The 16,729-nt window shown below is 43.8% G+C and overlaps 2 protein-coding genes across 3 annotated transcripts in view; one reads left to right on the forward strand and one right to left on the reverse strand.

The window, feature by feature from the left end:
* The window catches only part of LOC308315299 (guanine nucleotide-binding protein G(I)/G(S)/G(T) subunit beta-1-like), a 49,247-nt gene extending 40,444 nt beyond the window's left edge, over window positions 1–8,803 (forward strand). For both annotated transcript variants that reach the window (XM_080763216.1, XM_080763217.1), the window contains 3 exons: window positions 1,007–1,223; window positions 4,223–4,336; window positions 6,406–8,803. In XM_080763216.1, coding sequence (XP_080619342.1) covers window positions 1,007–1,223; window positions 4,223–4,329 — 324 coding nt within the window. In that variant the 3' untranslated portion in view covers window positions 4,330–4,336; window positions 6,406–8,803. The remainder of the gene's footprint in view (window positions 1–1,006; window positions 1,224–4,222; window positions 4,337–6,405) is intronic.
* A 3,881-nt stretch (window positions 8,804–12,684) lies between these two features.
* Window positions 12,685–15,474, reverse strand: LOC308315084 (general transcription factor 3C polypeptide 3-like; the record flags this gene model as incomplete). The annotated part of the gene is made up of 1 exon (XM_080762914.1): window positions 12,685–15,474. One exon carries the CDS (start codon window positions 15,472–15,474, stop codon window positions 12,685–12,687), a length of 2,790 nt encoding a protein of 929 aa, XP_080619040.1.
* Between the last annotated feature and the right edge of the window lie 1,255 nt (window positions 15,475–16,729).

Here is a 16,729-nt window from a genome sequence, read left to right on the forward strand (position 1 = left end):
TGCCCAGATGCCCTTGTCCACAGCCTGCCACCAGAGGGCCACTTTGGTCCGAAATATGTGCAGGTTCTCCATGCTTGTAAGCATATTCTTATTTTTTGAGTGGTGCAACCACTCCAAGGAACAGCAATGTCCGTGTTGTTCACCTATGTGTCGTTAATGAGCATGAGTATGACTATTAGTACCAGTAGGGGCGCTATTGTGGCGCTGTTGTGCCAGAAACAGAGAGAGATATAGTGCTGTACTGTTGCCTGCTAATGAGAGAGAGAGAGAGAGAGAGGGGAGGGGGGGGAGTTGCACCACTCGGTTCACACAGGTGTGATTTTTTTTTTATTCCAAGGCTTTTACATAAACCTCGGTCACGGTGGTACTGCAGTGTGTATCAAGTCACTTGCCTGCTTCGCTGTGTCTTTCTCCTTTTTAACTTTCAAACTCACAAAAAAGTATTTGTCCTTTGTAGCGAGTTGATCATCGTTGGTTTCAAGGGACGCTGCTTCAGCTTACTGAGAACCATAGCGCTGTTTGCAAGCTTGTCTCCACAAACGATGCACAGTGGAATCGGATTAGATGTATCCCCAGTAAACGTGAAGCCAAATTTCATGTAGGCTACTCCTCACGTTACAGTCTTGCAGTGGCTTTCTTTGTAGGTGCAGCGTTGCTAGTCGTGGTTGTTGTTGTTGTAACCCCCCCCCCAGGCGGCGCGGGGCTGACGCTGGCGGTGCCGTCGTCAGCCATACATTAGCAATGCATTAACATTTCTATGGCCGAGGGTCGTTATACTGAATGTACGTTGGGCAGTAACAACAACGACGCAACACTAGTTAAACAACTTGTCAACTAGTAAAAGCCCTAGTGAGTGTCTAAAACTCTCATACACTACTAGGCTATCAGCCGTTCTGTGCACACATGCGCGCCCGCTCATAACACCATTAAAATGCTGTACCACCGGAAAAAATATCACCATTACACCGATGATCCGGATTAAATTCTCCCAACCTCTCTTCTCCAGATGTTCCCCAACGGCAACGCTTTTTGCTCGGGCTCGGACGACGCCACCCTCCGGCTCTGGGACATGCGTGCCGACCAGGAGATGGTGGTCTATTCTGATAGCTCCATCGTCGCCGGCATCACCTCGATCTCGTTCTCCAAGAGCGGCCGCCTGCTGTTGGCCGGCTACGACGACTTCAACGCCAATATCTGGGATGTCCTCAAGGGCGAACGTGCAGGTGAGCCACACGGTCGAAGGGGGAGGGTGGACACGTTTTCAGAACACTCTTCATCGTAGGACTTGGCTTACATCTGGTAATTGTGTTACAAGCCCACGGGCCCCATGAACTGGGGAGTCATGGAGGTTTTCTGAGGACCAGGGGAATTTAATGAAGGTTTTGTGAGGACCGGGGGAATTTAGTGAAGGTTTAGTGAGGACCAGGGGGATTTAGTGAAGGTTTTGTGAGGACCGGGGGAATTTAGTGAAGGTTTAGTGAGGACCAGGGGGATTTAGTGAAGGTTTGTGAGGACCGGGGGAATTTAGTGAAGGTTTAGTGAGGACCAGGGGAATTTAGTGAACCTTTAGTGAGGACCAGGGGAATTTAATGAAGGTTTTGTGAGGACCAGGGGAATTTAATGAAGGTTTAGTGAGGACATGGGGAATTTAGTGAAGGTTTGTGAGGACCGGGGGAATTTAATGAAGGTTTTGTGACGACCAGAGAGTGAAGTGTGGTGTGTAGCACCGAGAAGCACTTGGTTAAGCTTGGTCATGTAAAATATTTATGGAGCTGTACAAATAGATCTAGAAGTGGAAGTAATATTTGAACAGACCTTTGGTCTTGAGCAGATGGTGCTCAAGACCACACCATTTGGGAAGACCACTGATTTTATATATCAGTACTTTGTGCCAACTCAGTGCCCATGTGTTGATCTGCAAGCTCGAATGCATTGTGTTTGTAGATCACTCATTGTTTTTATTTCTAAATATGGGAGCTGTGGTCAGAGGCTTTATGGCTATTTGGGCATCGTTGGCATTGGACAGGTTTGGGAACTCCTGGTCTAGATGTGCAGTAAAGGAGCAGGCTTTTAGAATGCAGTATTTTGACTTTTGGCATGCTGTATTGCCAGTATGCAGGAAGGTTTTTTTTCTTCTTCTTGCTAGAAAGCAGTACAGTCAGCGATCCCAGGCCTCCTGCTGAAAACCCTGTTCTCTCTTAGTTTAGAGTCACATTGGTTAGACCAGTCATTAGTCCTACAACCTATCTCAAACCCTCACCCTAACGGTTATCCTAACCTCCCACGGGGCAGCACACCTAAACCTAACCTTAACCCTCTCCCAACCCTTAACGCACACCTCACCAACCTTAATCCGGTCGTTTTAACGCACCCCTCACCAACCTTAATCCGGTCGTCTTAACGCACGCCTCACCAACCTCATGTCTAACCAATGACGAGTCTAAACTAAGTATGCACCCCAGAAAGGGCCTATATATTATAACTATGAGAGCAGAATGGGTGCAGTAGAAGGAGTGCTGCAGCCTCCCCTACCCACAGCAGAATGGGTGCAGTAGAAGGAGTGCTGCAGCCTCCTCTACCGACAGCAGAATGGGTGCAGTAGAAGGAGTGCTGCAGCCTCCGCTACCCACAGCAGAATGGGTGCAGTAGAAGGACTGCTGCAGCCTCCGCTACCCACAGCAGAATGGGTGCAGTAGAAGGACTGCTGCAGCCTCCGCTACCCACAGCCTCACCTGTAATAAGAGCGGAAGGGCCCCCTGCGTTCAAAACATGAATACTTTACAGCTATCGACCGCATAGTATGTTGTGGATCAGATGAGAGACTCATCTAGGGCAGGCTGCTTCCAGATTATCCGATTATCTGCAGATGTATCTGATCCAACTTACCGACCAGGGTTATTGGCGTTTAACTTAAACCGAAAGAGAAATGTCATCATATGTAGCTTCCGGAGTTAGTTCAGTCAGGTGCTGTATACTCGAGCTCAAGGGACATTAATATATTCGAGGGGTTAATGTGCTGCATTTCTACTTGGGTGTATACAGTGTTTGCAAGACCCACACGTCATACGCTGATGTGGCAGTCAGCTGACCAATGAGGCCGGGTATTTAAGCTCACCTAAGCCAAATTCCAATACCCAAAATCCGCTCACTCGCACTCGCTCACTCCAGCATGGAGGTCGCATAACGTCAGTGCCGAATGTAATCATTGCAGTTTGTTTATTAACAGAGTTCAATCTAGCGGTATTCAGGCCACGTATTTAAAGACCTCCATGTAAGTTGTGTGAAGTCCACAAGATGGTAACATATTTCGCCAGCTCACCAATTTCACCATAATTTGCCTTGCTGGAGTGACCGAGTGTGAGTGAGCGAGTGGCAGAGATTTTGGGTATTGGAATTTGGCCCTAGACTGCATGCATTCTTCCTGCCTTCCTCTGCATATGGTTCCTGGTTGTTGTTATGCACCGTTTGCTCCCACCGCCACCCCAGCACCTTTATGTTTAATGATGGTGTTTAGTTGTGCCGAGCAGGGAGAAAATTGCAGCAGAGCCGAACGCCAAGATAATATGTTATATGCACACTTGTATTCTGATTCTATAATAAATATTGGTTAAATCTATTCGTGAGTTATCTGACTGAACTGATACTAAAAGAAAAACTAAAGAAAAAAACTAACACTGAAATGTACGCTCAACTGAAAATGATTTTACTGCATGTAAAATCTTTCTTTCACCGCTATGTCATGAATTCATTCATTCATCCTATATTCCATTTAGCTGAACTGAAAAAGTTCATAAGGTAGGCTACAAAAAAAAGTTGAAACATAAGACGACAGTTGCTGTGATGTGACAACATTCCTGTCATTTTCGTCCTATTTGAGGTGTTCTGCATAGTGGTACTTCTAGGTATATGCAGAGTCGACTTGATTCTGAACAGGCCTATTTAGGCTGTATGGATAAGGCTGTATGGATAAGCCTAATTGTTTCCGACAGGCGTCAGGCGATAGCATGGCGGAGACTATGTTTTCGCCTCCGTTCGTCTGTCTACGAGCTAATCACTGCTGTGCTCCAAAAGTAATGTCAAACAAAATCCATATATAAACAAACAAACTTTTTTTTATATATATAAAATTATTTCAGTAAACATGGGTGTATCGCCACATCTTTTGTACTCATCTCACTCTCTCTCTCTCTCTCTCTCTCTCTCTCTCTCTCTCTCTCTGCAGGTGTCCTGGCTGGGCATGACAACCGTTGTAGCTGCATTGGTACAACTGATGACGGCATGGCTGTGGCAACAGGGTCCTGGGACAGCTTCCTCAAGGTCTGGAACTAGTCTGAAGGTAAGCACCACTCTCTGCATTCCTCACGCAAACTTTTCACCCACAATAACCATGTTCAATCTCTCAGTATCACCAACATTTTTCAAAATCCCTTAATTAACCACGTGTTCCATGATTTATTTTTTTATATGCTTAAATCAGACTTCTGAATAACAGATATCAAGGGGGAAAGAAACCAAGAGAGACATTTTGGTGCATTAGACTCAGTGTTGTCGAGTAACTTAAGTATCTAGTTACTTTCAGTAATTACTTTTTACCAGTAAAGTAAACTAGTTACTTTTACATTTTGAGTAAAAATGGCGGTGTGCGGGTCTCTCCTCTTCTCTAAAACGTTTGCTGCTCTGCCAGGACCTATACGCACCTGCTTTAAAATTAAACCGGGTGTGCGGAAGTCATCTCTCTAATGATGAGTAATATAAAAATATATATTTACTATATTTACTAGTTACTATTTTCACCAGCCTGTGGGTTTGAGTGTTTATTTATAATGGTAGACTGGGTTGGGATGGAGTTGCTTTGCAGGCTGCTGATCCGATCTAGACTCTAGAGCGGATACGGAAACAATGTGCACTTGTGTGAATTATCAGATGTAGAAGGGCGGGCCTTAAACCGCCCAGAACGTGGAACAAACTGGGTAGTGTAAAACTAAAGATTGCGTTTCATTATCATATTGAGCCCAGATGTAGTTTTCATTTAGTCTGTAATTTATGAATTCACACACAGTAAAAGTCTTAGTGTACAAATGGAACCAAGTGGACCCATCATGATGTGTACAGTTGTACACTATAGAGTACACTTTTCAGAGTTAAATTAACAATAAGGATTTCACAATGTAGGCTGCATAAAACTGCTAATGTTGAAAATCCAAAGTAAGACTTGTGGGGACGAAAGGTGCAATTACTGGGGGTGAGGGGAAAAAACTTAATAAGTAAGTAGTTACTTTTGTCAGGGAGTAAAAGTAAAGTAATAATATAATATAATATAATATAATATAATATAATATAATATAATATATAATATAATATAATATAATATAATATAATATGTTTTTTAATTTTAAGTAACTAGTAATAACTAATACGTAATTTAATTTAGAGTAACTTTGACAACACTGATTATTCTACATAGTTGATATATTGAAATAGAGAACATTTAAAAAATATTCATATCTGGAGGATAAAGAAGGCGAGGCCAGTTAAGACCATGTGGCCTCACTGCTACTCCCCTCCTATAGTGAAATGGCTGCGAGAACAATCTCTGTCAAAAGATATTGGCTTGGGTTACTTCTCAGCCAACATTTTTTTGTTTGTCCAATACTGTTACTTTTCAGGAAATGGACAAAATAACCTTTGTTCCAATGGCTCCAATGTATAGTTATTATTTAGTCACAAGCTCTCAATACATGTCATGTAAAGAAACAGACATATTTAACCACTTTAACTGTAGCTTTCCACATTTTTCAAAAGCTAGCTTGTTGTGAGCTTGTAGATAGTCTATTTTGACTCTTTTGACACTCTTGCAGAGTATTAATTTAAATATGGAGATATAAAGGCCCAACAGCGACGATATGTAACACAGTGGCGAACTTGATATATACTGTATTTTGGCCAGCCTTTCTTAGATGAGCTCATGATCCATTACAATGAGTTCTCGACCCACCCACTGTTAAGGACAAGGTGCACCAAATGGAGCCCAGCCTGTGTGCTTGCTTGTGCTGCCATCTGGGGGATGAAAGGGTGCAACAGCATGGACACTTAACTTGTTTTCATTGAACCAGTGTAATCGTTCAAGGTTTCTTTAGGCTAATATATTCAATATTTTCAACAAATTTCAAACTAAGCCTATCAACTCTCTTTCCAGTTGAAAATACAGCTTTTGTCCTAGTATGGCATGGTGACGCAGATGTTTTGACAACACATAAACTGGCCTTTACTCTTTTCTCCGCTGCAGGGAATAGAATCTTCATTTCTCATTACTTAGATTTTTGCAACACCTGCTTGAATACGACTTCTCCTGGTAATTTATGTTTTAGAGATATTCTACAAATTTATTTTTAATTTTTTCCCCAGGTGGCGTTCAGACTTGGAAGACCATTCCAACATCACAACGTTCGATTTTTATTGCATATCCAATCTCCTCAAAACACCCACGATACTGACTCCAACCCCCACACCCCCGAAAAAAACCAACCTGCCACTGGCAAAAATTCTCTTTTCTCTCCTTGTCATTTAAAAGAGCACAATTGTCTACTCTATACTCACTCACTCAGTTTAAAAAAGAGGAATCCAGTGGGTTTGAACATGGAACAGAGCATTCCTCCTGGGACCATCGTCTGTTATCATAGTAAATAAAATATGAACACTCACTCCTGTCCTCTCAGCCCCACCTCTGTCAACACCGCCATGCAAATGTGTCAAGCCCAACACACACCGTCTGTGAAGCGGGTGCGCAGCGACGCGGCACAAGCGTTGCCGCGCGGCAACGCCTGGAAGATAGAACAGTGGCGTATCGGAGCGTCGGGCGAGGCGTGAGCGTGCGCGTCTTACGCCGCCGGTGTGGGATAGGTTCATTGAAAATAATGGAGGCGGCTGTTTTGACGCGCGGCGTTCACAGACGGTGTGTGTTAAGTACTCTTGAGCGAAGGTTATTTTTACACGTCGGTGATCTAACCCAATAGATTTTTGCCCACATGTTTTATTTTTGTATTTAATTTTTCTTTATTTTTCTCAGAGAACTAGATCAGTGAAGTCGCATTAAAAAAATTGGGATGGAAAGCTTTTGTTGTATGTCTCGTAGTCTTTACCACACTTCTTTTTTGTTTGTTTTTAAGATTCTGTTGGTAGATTAACAAATTAAAAAGAAGGCGAGTTGTGTTGTTTTGTTTTCCTCAAATTCAGCTTTATCCACTGGAGACTATAAAAGAGGAGAGAATTTTGAGCTTCTCCAGGGAGTCCTTGAGCCACATTTGGGGGTCAGGCCCTTATGTATATTTAATCCCCCAAATCCTCTTTCTGGGTTGTTTTGTTTTGTTCCCCCCCCCCCAGCCACATTCCCCCCCCCCCCCTCTAGTCCACAAATCGTTGTTTGCACAAAAAAATTAACTTTGCATATATAGAGTAATGTTTAAAGAAGTTAACTAACCAAGCACATGCTGTTTATGATAACGAATGCTAGTTTTTAAAATGAAAAACAAGACATTTTAATCATTCTTTCACCTTTTTATTTATTTATTTTATTTATTTTTTTGGTCTGATGACGATTTAGAATAATTAAATGAAGATTAACCCATCAGGTCATAATTTATTTCATTGTCTTCTTTCCTTTTTTATTTTATTTCTTCTCTGTTGACTGGTTAGGAGCGTTGATGTGAAAAATTCACACTTCTTTTTTTTTTCTTTTTTTTTTGGTAGGGAGTACCTCCACTTTATGCCCCGGGTTTCATTCCGGAGGTCTCTGTTTTCAACAGAGGTGCCCATTATTCTGTGCTTGGAAATGCAGTTAACTACTCTGTGAATGACATGTTGTATAAATCAATGTTTGAAAAAACATTTAAGTTAAAAATGATTTTTTGGTTGTCTGCCATCGGTCGGTTAACTCTTAGAATCGCATGCTGTAGAATTGCTTAAAGGTGCATATGGAATTAAGTCCTTTTGATGTTTTTCTTTAAGAAAATGACCTGTTGAATATATGATTGCAATGGTATTTATATCGGGGTTTCCTTCTTTTCCCCCCTATTTTTCCTTTCTTGGGCTACTCTGTGCATACATGATTCAATTGAAATGTCAAAGCTATGCACTTGAGAAGCAAACACAGCTACATAAACGGTTACTTGATACTTGGTCCATACTTGGGAGGGATTCCTCAAATTAAGATGTAATATAAACATTTGAATTGTATACACGTACATGCAAGCATACACACCTATGCATTTACACAAGCATACACAAACTCAAATGGAACAAATAAAATTTCATTCCATCTGTAGCAAACAAATTCCACTTATGAAGGGGAAAAAAGCATTTTATAACAAACAGGTTTTTTTCCAATCCTTTAATAAATAAATAAAATGAAGAAAAAAAACTTGCAGCATCTGAATGACAGAATATTCTGTTGTTCCTTCTCGTAAATAAGAGACGCTCTTTCTTTAGCAGTAGTGGCATTTTTTTCCATTCTGTTTCTTCTCTGCGACATTCTGTACAAAACAATGTGCTGTAATAGTGCGTTAGGCCTGGAGTTGGCAAAACGAATACAAATAAAAATACATAAACATAATTAAATTCCCCTTTTCCTTTTCTCTTTCTCCATAAAATAACTGTAGAGCTCATGCACCCCTACTCTTCCCTTTTCACCTTTTGTATTTAATTTTAATGTCAGTCACTCAGTGTACAACCGAAAGCTGGATGCAAGATAGAAACTATATTAAAATGTACTGTTATTTAAGATGTAATAAAAAGCAGTTTGAGATGACTTACTTTGTTGAGTGTCATTCCACTGGCTTTTCCACTGTTAGGAAATGTTGCAACACTGTTTGATATCCTAATTATGTTCAAGTCAAAATTGTATTCACTGTTCAATCAGTTTGTTTCTGTTCCATCATTATGTAGAAAGACAGGTTTGGACTTTGTCTTAGTATTGATATGAAGTATGTTGCATTTATGTGCACTAGAATCCACACGTTTTCAGTCGCCCAGTAGGTAGTACTAGGCAGTGGGCACCATTATATTTATGGTGCATATTGTAGACAGACGGAGTAGGTTTGTTTGATGCTCCTTGTTCAGTTTGTGTGGATGCAGGCCACATTCCTACACTCGGGTTCAGGCGTGTAAACTGGAGTCCTTTACGCTGTGTTACTTTATTACTTTATTTGTTTATTTGGACAGGACAATGCATATTAATGGACGTCACATGGACGTAAATACACCGGATATAGCACAGTTGCTAATTTTCATCCGCAGTCCTCACCGGAAACACGAAACGGAAAAACAGTGGAATACATTTACTTCGCAGACTCCTCGAGTTGTTGCTCTGGTACTGATTCCCCTATCGGGCTTTCGTTTAATGAATTCACTCAGGGGGGGCGGGCACAGACCATGTAGGGTCTTGTATATGACCCCGCCCTTTTTGAAATTTTAAAGTTATCAAAGCTAAAAATATGAGGATGTTACAATGATGATATGAGCCGGGCTTCCTGTCAAACACCTTGAGCGCACTCTTGTAGAGCTGTTCTATGGGTTTGAGAGTGTAAAGGTGAGTCTGCCCAACTAAATGATTTGATCTTTCGAATTACACAAATGAGAACCCATTTTAGGGTTCTTTTAGGCAGCCACCAATAAGCTGAAAAGAAACGTACTCCAATACAAATTTCAATTTAAATCCCTTTTTTAAACCGTTTATTTTAATGCATTATCCTCGTCTTTGCCAAGACAACAGGCCGGTGTCATGCCGGCAGGAAGGAGAGTATAACGCTCTATGTTCATTCTCGGAGGGAAGGTGAGCCTACGACTAAAGCCCTAACCACACCAAAGGGTCACCATGCAACTCCTTGGGTCCAAACGGTTGCAAGTAGTTAACGCTAAAACCGTCTTGACCCTTTTGTGTGGTTTGGGCCATTGAATTCCATGCGTTGAATCACTAGGGTGAACATGGGTCAAGACATATCACTCCGCATGCAGGGACAACGCTAAAACCGTCTTGATCCGTTGGCGTGGTTAGGGCTTAAAGGTGCTCACTCTGTCCAACAGAGGTCACAGTCAGTGACAGTCCCAATTGGTGTGGTGGTGATGGGGAGGAGGGAGGGAGGGGGGGAGTGTTGTGCACCATGAGTTGTGCTGGGATATGGGCTGGAGGGCTACAGTGAGCTAGGCCTGTTGAAAAATAGACTGAACTCATTGGCTTTTTCCAGGTTGCCCTCCACTGGTCGGCTGGTGGATTGCTTGTGGCTTGTTCTTAAAGGAGAATTCCATACTAAAAGGCTTTCTTACCTTTCTTTGTAGTTGTTACGTCCCCATCAAAGAGGTCCAGGTCTTATTTTGTGCAAAAGCTCCTTATTGGCTATTTCCCCTACCATAAGCCCTAAATGAATTGCATTGAATTGAATGGGATGTATGGGGTGTTGTGCTAATTCGCTTATTTCCATCGCTCAAAATTATATATTTTTTGTATATATCCTCTCTTCATAATGTAAATAATAACCCAAGCGGCACACTTTACTACTTATTTCGATGTAAATAAGCGAATTAGCACAACACCCCATACATCCCATTCAATTCAATGCAATTCATTTAGGGCTTATGGTAGGGGAAATAGCCAATAAGGAGCTTTTGCACAAAATAACACCTGGACCTCTTTGATGGGGATGTAACAACTACAAAGAAAGGTAAGACAGCCTTTTAGTATGGAATTCTCCTTTAAAGGACCACTTTTCAACCTATCTTCATATAATAGGTCCTCACTAATAATCATGAATCATGAATAATCAATTTTTAAAGCAGATTTTTTTAAACAATATTTTTTCACAAGAATGTTTAGATTTTTATGATGGCTTCCATTTTCGCATTGCAACTTTTCAGGACTAGAAAGCCTGCAGTTGCTGTTATCTTGGATTCCCCATCGATGATGTCACTGGTGGTCGTGGACGGGTTTCTGAACTGCCCACAGCCTGACAGCCCTCCTATTAACACAGACACAAAATGGTGCAATTTTATCATGCTTATTATAAGTTATTAGTGAAGACCTTATATGAAGATAGGTTGAAAAGTGGTGAAGTGGTCCTTTAAGACCCTTCCTTCCCTTGGTGCCACTCCCCCCCTCCCTCCTCCCCATCACCACCACACCATGTGGGACTGTCACTGCCAGTGTCCTGTCCTCTCCCATAGTGCAGCTCACAAACTGATAGAAAGTGGGCATGGTCTTTGAGAGTGATGCGTGGTTGAAGTCACCTGACATTGCCATTAATGCAAATCATAAACAGCATTGTCATTGATTGATTTGAATTGATTATGTTAATCGTTAATCGATTAATCAACGTTAAGAAATGAGTCGGTTAAAGACTTTCTGTGAATGTAATGGTTTCTGCGCGTGTGTGTTGCCGAGCAACGCAGTACAGTATGTAAAGATGGGTCTGGGCCTGGCCCTGCATTGTCAATATAAGGAATATAATATGCCTTTAGTATTATTTCTGTATATCAGCAAAATGCAGATTTGTATGTTAGACATTGAGGGAAATTAAGATTCTCTGATTTTTTTTACAAAAACGTTGCTTATCAACTAACCGGTTAATCGATCAATAAGCTTATCAAAACTTTATTATCAATTAGCTATTAATGCATTAATCAACAATTCACATCCCTAATTTGAATATAAATATTCTGAAATTGACGTCCTTGAGCTGCTGGTGGCATGCACAAAAAGAAAGTGATCACCCTGGTAGTTTTCAACTATGCAAACACACGCACGCACGCACAAAATCATAAAACTTTTAATACAACTGTGTGAATGAACCATTATGAATAAGAAGATGCAATGAAAGTGCCTTTTATTCAACACAGATCTAAACCTACATTCAGCATAGAATATTATTTCAATAGAATATGTATTTATTATTGTTAATATATATTATTTTCATATAGAATATGTATTTCAATACATTATAGTCTTTAATGTCCATACAAATGAGCATCGTGCCTGTCACAGACATGCAAGTTCAGTCAGGAAACTCAGTGCAGTTGCTGCCGGCTGTTCATTGGGTCGCCTCAGCATCACGTTATCGTTCACCTGATTCACTTCATCCAATCACACACTCATTCCATCTTCATACCAGCTATTTAAACTGGAAGTTTGCACTGCAGTGCTCACTCAATCTGCTTGCTTGTTTGCTGCTGCACACACTGATACTGCTGTGCTGCTGTCTGCTTAAACTTTTACTGCTCACTCCACCCCAGCTACCACCTGTCGTTTTGGATCTGCTGTTTAGGTACGGGAGATCCCTATGAGAGTCCCTATGTTCGAGAGTCGGGACTGATGCGCTTGATCTGAGTACCTAAAAAGCAGAACCAATTAATCGCCAAACCATAATAAATATATTGCTCATTTTATATTCAATAAATATAAATTCCATCCATTCTTGAGTTGTCCTAACTGAACTGTATATGACTACGGTACAATGCATAATAATTAGTGTTTACTTATTCGTGTGGCTGTCAGAGGCAACCAACTATAGTTATTGCCCGACTTTATTCTAGACAAACATTCCGTATAAACATTGTATGACGTCATGTGGGTCAATACATCATCATCATCATCATCATCATACATCAGCAACCAATTTCCCCAGAATTGCACATTTCTAGTCATATGATGCAGTGGGTTCTGATAAGTTGGCAGGCCATTTCTGTGTTGCCACTGGCCTGGTAGATGAGGGACAGATTGAATGCAATCTCCCTCCTCAGATCCACCTGGTCAGGAGGGATACCCTCCAGTGTGGGTGCGGGTAAACTCAGAGCCTGCTGGTAGTAGTGTATAGCCAGGTGCACCAGGCCCATTTCATGCAGGGCTCTGGCCAGGTTGTACATGCTCTCCTGGCATGCTCCCCGTAACTCTACGTAACGCCACAGGAAGGAGAACCCCTGCACCAGCAGCAGATGCCGCTTGGCGACAAACTTCTGTGAAGCCATATGGAAGAAAGTGAGGCCCACGAACAGGCTGTGGAGAGGGTTCTTGGGGTCTGTGCGGAAGGCCTGCACGTACTGACCCAGGGCGTGCTTGAAGCTGCCGGACACCAGGGCGTTGTGTCCACAGAGGACACACAGGGCGAGGTTGTCCGGGTTCTTCAACATCAGCCGCATGCAGAAGCGGTGATGACGCTGGTCCTGAGAGTTCAACGTCACCTGGTTGAAAACGTTCCAGAGCTGAGGGCATTCCACCTTGTCCATCAGCATCAACCTGATGTAGTCGTACGCCCGCCGATAGTTCCGGTCGAGGAAGGCGGCCGACAGGCCGAAGAACTCCAGCTCTTTCCTCTTGGCTTTGTTCTCGTAAAAGACGACAAGCTCCATGGACGAGTCGACCAGCAGATCGGCTTCTTTGTAGCGCTTCACCTCACATAGTGTGTGCACACAGCGCACCACCAGCTGCCACCAATCCTCCTTGGACATCGTACTGGTCTTACCCATGATGTTCTGATAAGCGACCTCCTGGTCATCGACGTCCGACGGCATAGTTTTGAGCTTCACCAGCTTCAGGCGATGTTCACCTGAATCGGACGTTGACCGCACACACACTCGGGCACGCTGCATGGCTACCTTCAGCAGCATGGCCAACATGATGAGCATGGTGTCTATGTTTTCCTGTGCTTTGCCCAGAGTTTGCAGCAGAGCGGAGCGTTGAAGTAGAAGCTTCAACTCCTGCTGAGTGGCCGCGGAGTCCTGGGCCAGTGTGTCAGGGTCATACATGGGTTCCAGAGCCTTAAGAGCATTGTCTGGTTGGCCCAGCTGCTGCTGCAGTGTAGACAGGCAGAGACGGGCTTCAAGGTGCTGGGGGGCCATCTGCACTACCTTGCTGTAGCTCTCTGCTGCCGTCTCGATATGACCTAATGCCTTAAAACACTCTGCATGTCGAAGCCAGACCACAGCCAGGTTAAATTTGGGATATGTGACCAGGGCAGAGAGGAGCGGCAGGGCTGAGGTATACTGGCCCTCCTCCAGACACGCTTCTGCTACGTCCAGATACAAATCTCCTACGTCCTCTGGACTCTGCTCCATTAACTCTGTCAGCAGTGCTTCCAGGGGTTTGAAGATGTGCTCGTGTATGAGACAGACCATTAGTTTGGCCCTGATGTCCACTGGTACAGAGTCTGGGATCTCAATCTCCTTTATTTCTCCAGCCTCTTCTTCAACCACATCTGTCGTCAACTCCATAGCCTCCTCCTTTTCTCTTTCTTCCTTCGTACTCCTCAGCTCCATCTGCACTGACGTGTCTGCTTTACCTTCATCACTCACCACCACTATACCACAGAACTGGACCAGAATCTGCATGGCTTTGCTGTGTTGGCGGTCGGCAATGAACAGCTCTGCAGCCATGTTGGTGAGCTCATCGGTGACGAGGTCAGGGTGTCTGTATAACGCATCCTCCATCACACCCAAGGCCGAGGGCCGGTCATTACTCTCATAGTACCTCTTGGCCAGGTCTTTGGACAGCCGGATGAAGCTCTGTCCGTCCTCCATCGGCAACAGCGACAGGATGCGACGGTAGCCGTCCATGCACTGCTTGTGCTCTCCGAGCTGCATGTAGAGGCTGGAGCGCTCCCACAGGAAGCGCACGTTGGTGGGGTCGTACTTGATGGCCTTGGTGTAGCAGACCACGGCCTGCCGCGAGTTCCCTAGCTCCAAAGACATCTCCGCCAGTTTCACCCACTCCTCGCAGTCTGAGGGGTTGAGGTGAGCCGCGATCAGCCCAAACTGCAGCGCCTTGTCCATGTCCTCGTTGTCTTCGTAGATCATGGCCAGGGTCGAGAAGGGCTCGTGGGCCAAAGGAGCCTGCCTGATAATCTCCGTGCACATCAGGATGGCGTTGTCCTTCTCTCCTCTGGCATAGCGGATGTTGGCTTCCCCCATCAGGCCCCGCAGAGCCCGGGACAGCTTGCTACGATGATGACGCTCCATTTTTCTGTTCTCATGGTTCAGATCCATTTCCATGGCGAACACATCCCCCACAACTGGCTTCTCCGTCGCCTCCTTCTCCACCTCCTCTTTCTCCTCATCCGTCACCTTCTTTCTCCTGCTTCGTCCGCTTCGCCTCTCCCCCCCACGCTCCACCTCCTTCACATTATAGTCCTCGTCTTTTTCATCGTCAATGTAGCTCAGAGTGTCTAACTCGTTGTCGTCATCCTCGTCCTCTTCTGAAGACGGCTGCTGTTCACCATCTTCAAACATGGAGACGAATGCCTGCTGGACCATAGGGTCAACTTCCTCCTCTACATTCCCCATTTTCCTGAGGTTTTGGCCAGAGGTTGTGGGCTGAGCATTAGCCCCCTCCCCATCGTCACCTGAAGACGGTCTCGCTGATTCCTTCGTCTCTCGTTCTCTGGTTTTGTCGAACTCCTCAAATGTGATTCTTCCCTCCAAGTAGTCTATGAGAGACATGATATCACAGCTCCCTGCTTGTTATTGAAGCAATAATTTAACTGTTACCAGTACACCTAACACATGGAACTGTGACATCAGCACGCATAGATCCTTAAGAATAAATAGATGAAAGAAATGTCAGAGCCACATACAATACTACCAACTCCCCAGGCTGATTGGTTGAAACACTTGCCCATATATGGAGATCCCCAAACTCTCCCATGTTGGTGCATCAGTGATGTCATAGACTGAGATTGTTTAGGTTGATATATGGAGATTGGAGATGCCCAAACTCTCCCAAGGTCACTCACTGTCAGTGATGTATTGTATACCGGTATATATAATATTTTGAAGTATTTAACTTTTAAATTTCACAATGAAAATTCAATGGTAGTCGAATCATGCTGAAATCTAGCCCAAATATGGAATCATATGTCATAGATATGTTGACTATAGATACATATGTTGATATGTTGAATCATAGATTGGCTATGCGATCAGATCAGATTCAGTTTGATCCGATCAGGTTACGTTGTGTTGCCTGAATGCTGCCCAGGCTCTGGACAGGGCCCAAATTAGCCGATTGATCACACCTGATCACCCCTAGATATGAAGCTGGCCTGTTATGACATCACTATGACATTCTGACGTCTGCATAGACTCCATATTTGGGGATGCCTGACAAAAACTCCATATATGGGCATAAAAGGGGCACAGACATAATATCTGCTGGAACTTGTTCCAACGGGCACCGCTGTAGAGGCCCCAAGTTACTCTAGAAACATACAACCATGCAGTAAGACGCCCTGAGGGCCCTAAAGGGCGAGGTCGCGTGCACACATCCGCCTGGGTGACGGAAGACTGCTGGGCGAGCGCTGGCACTTTGGCCTGGGGGAATTAATTCTGTACTGGCCATATACGGAGTGTGTCTTGAGTGTACAGGTTTTGATGAGGTCAGATCAACTTATGGATTGTCAGAACAGGAAGGACGGGTGGGGAAGGATCAACATCTGGAATGTCATAACAGGTCAGCTTCATATATGGAGATCTAAGGGTTTGAGGTTTGAGGTCAGATGAGTTGCTGGCCGGCTCCATATATGCAGATCTAGGTGATGATCCAGTCTTCTCGGTTATCCAGGGTTAGATGAGGTCAGTGTTGTGATGTTCATATATGGAGATGGCCATGGTGGCATGATGTGTCACTGTGATGTCACGAGGTGTGACCATACTGTATATGGAGGCGTGATGTCACAAGGCCTGACCATATATGGAG

Source organism: Protomyctophum bolini (assembly GCF_963924005.1).
Source record: "Protomyctophum bolini genome assembly, chromosome: 5".
NCBI lineage: Eukaryota > Metazoa > Chordata > Actinopteri > Myctophiformes > Myctophidae > Protomyctophum > Protomyctophum bolini.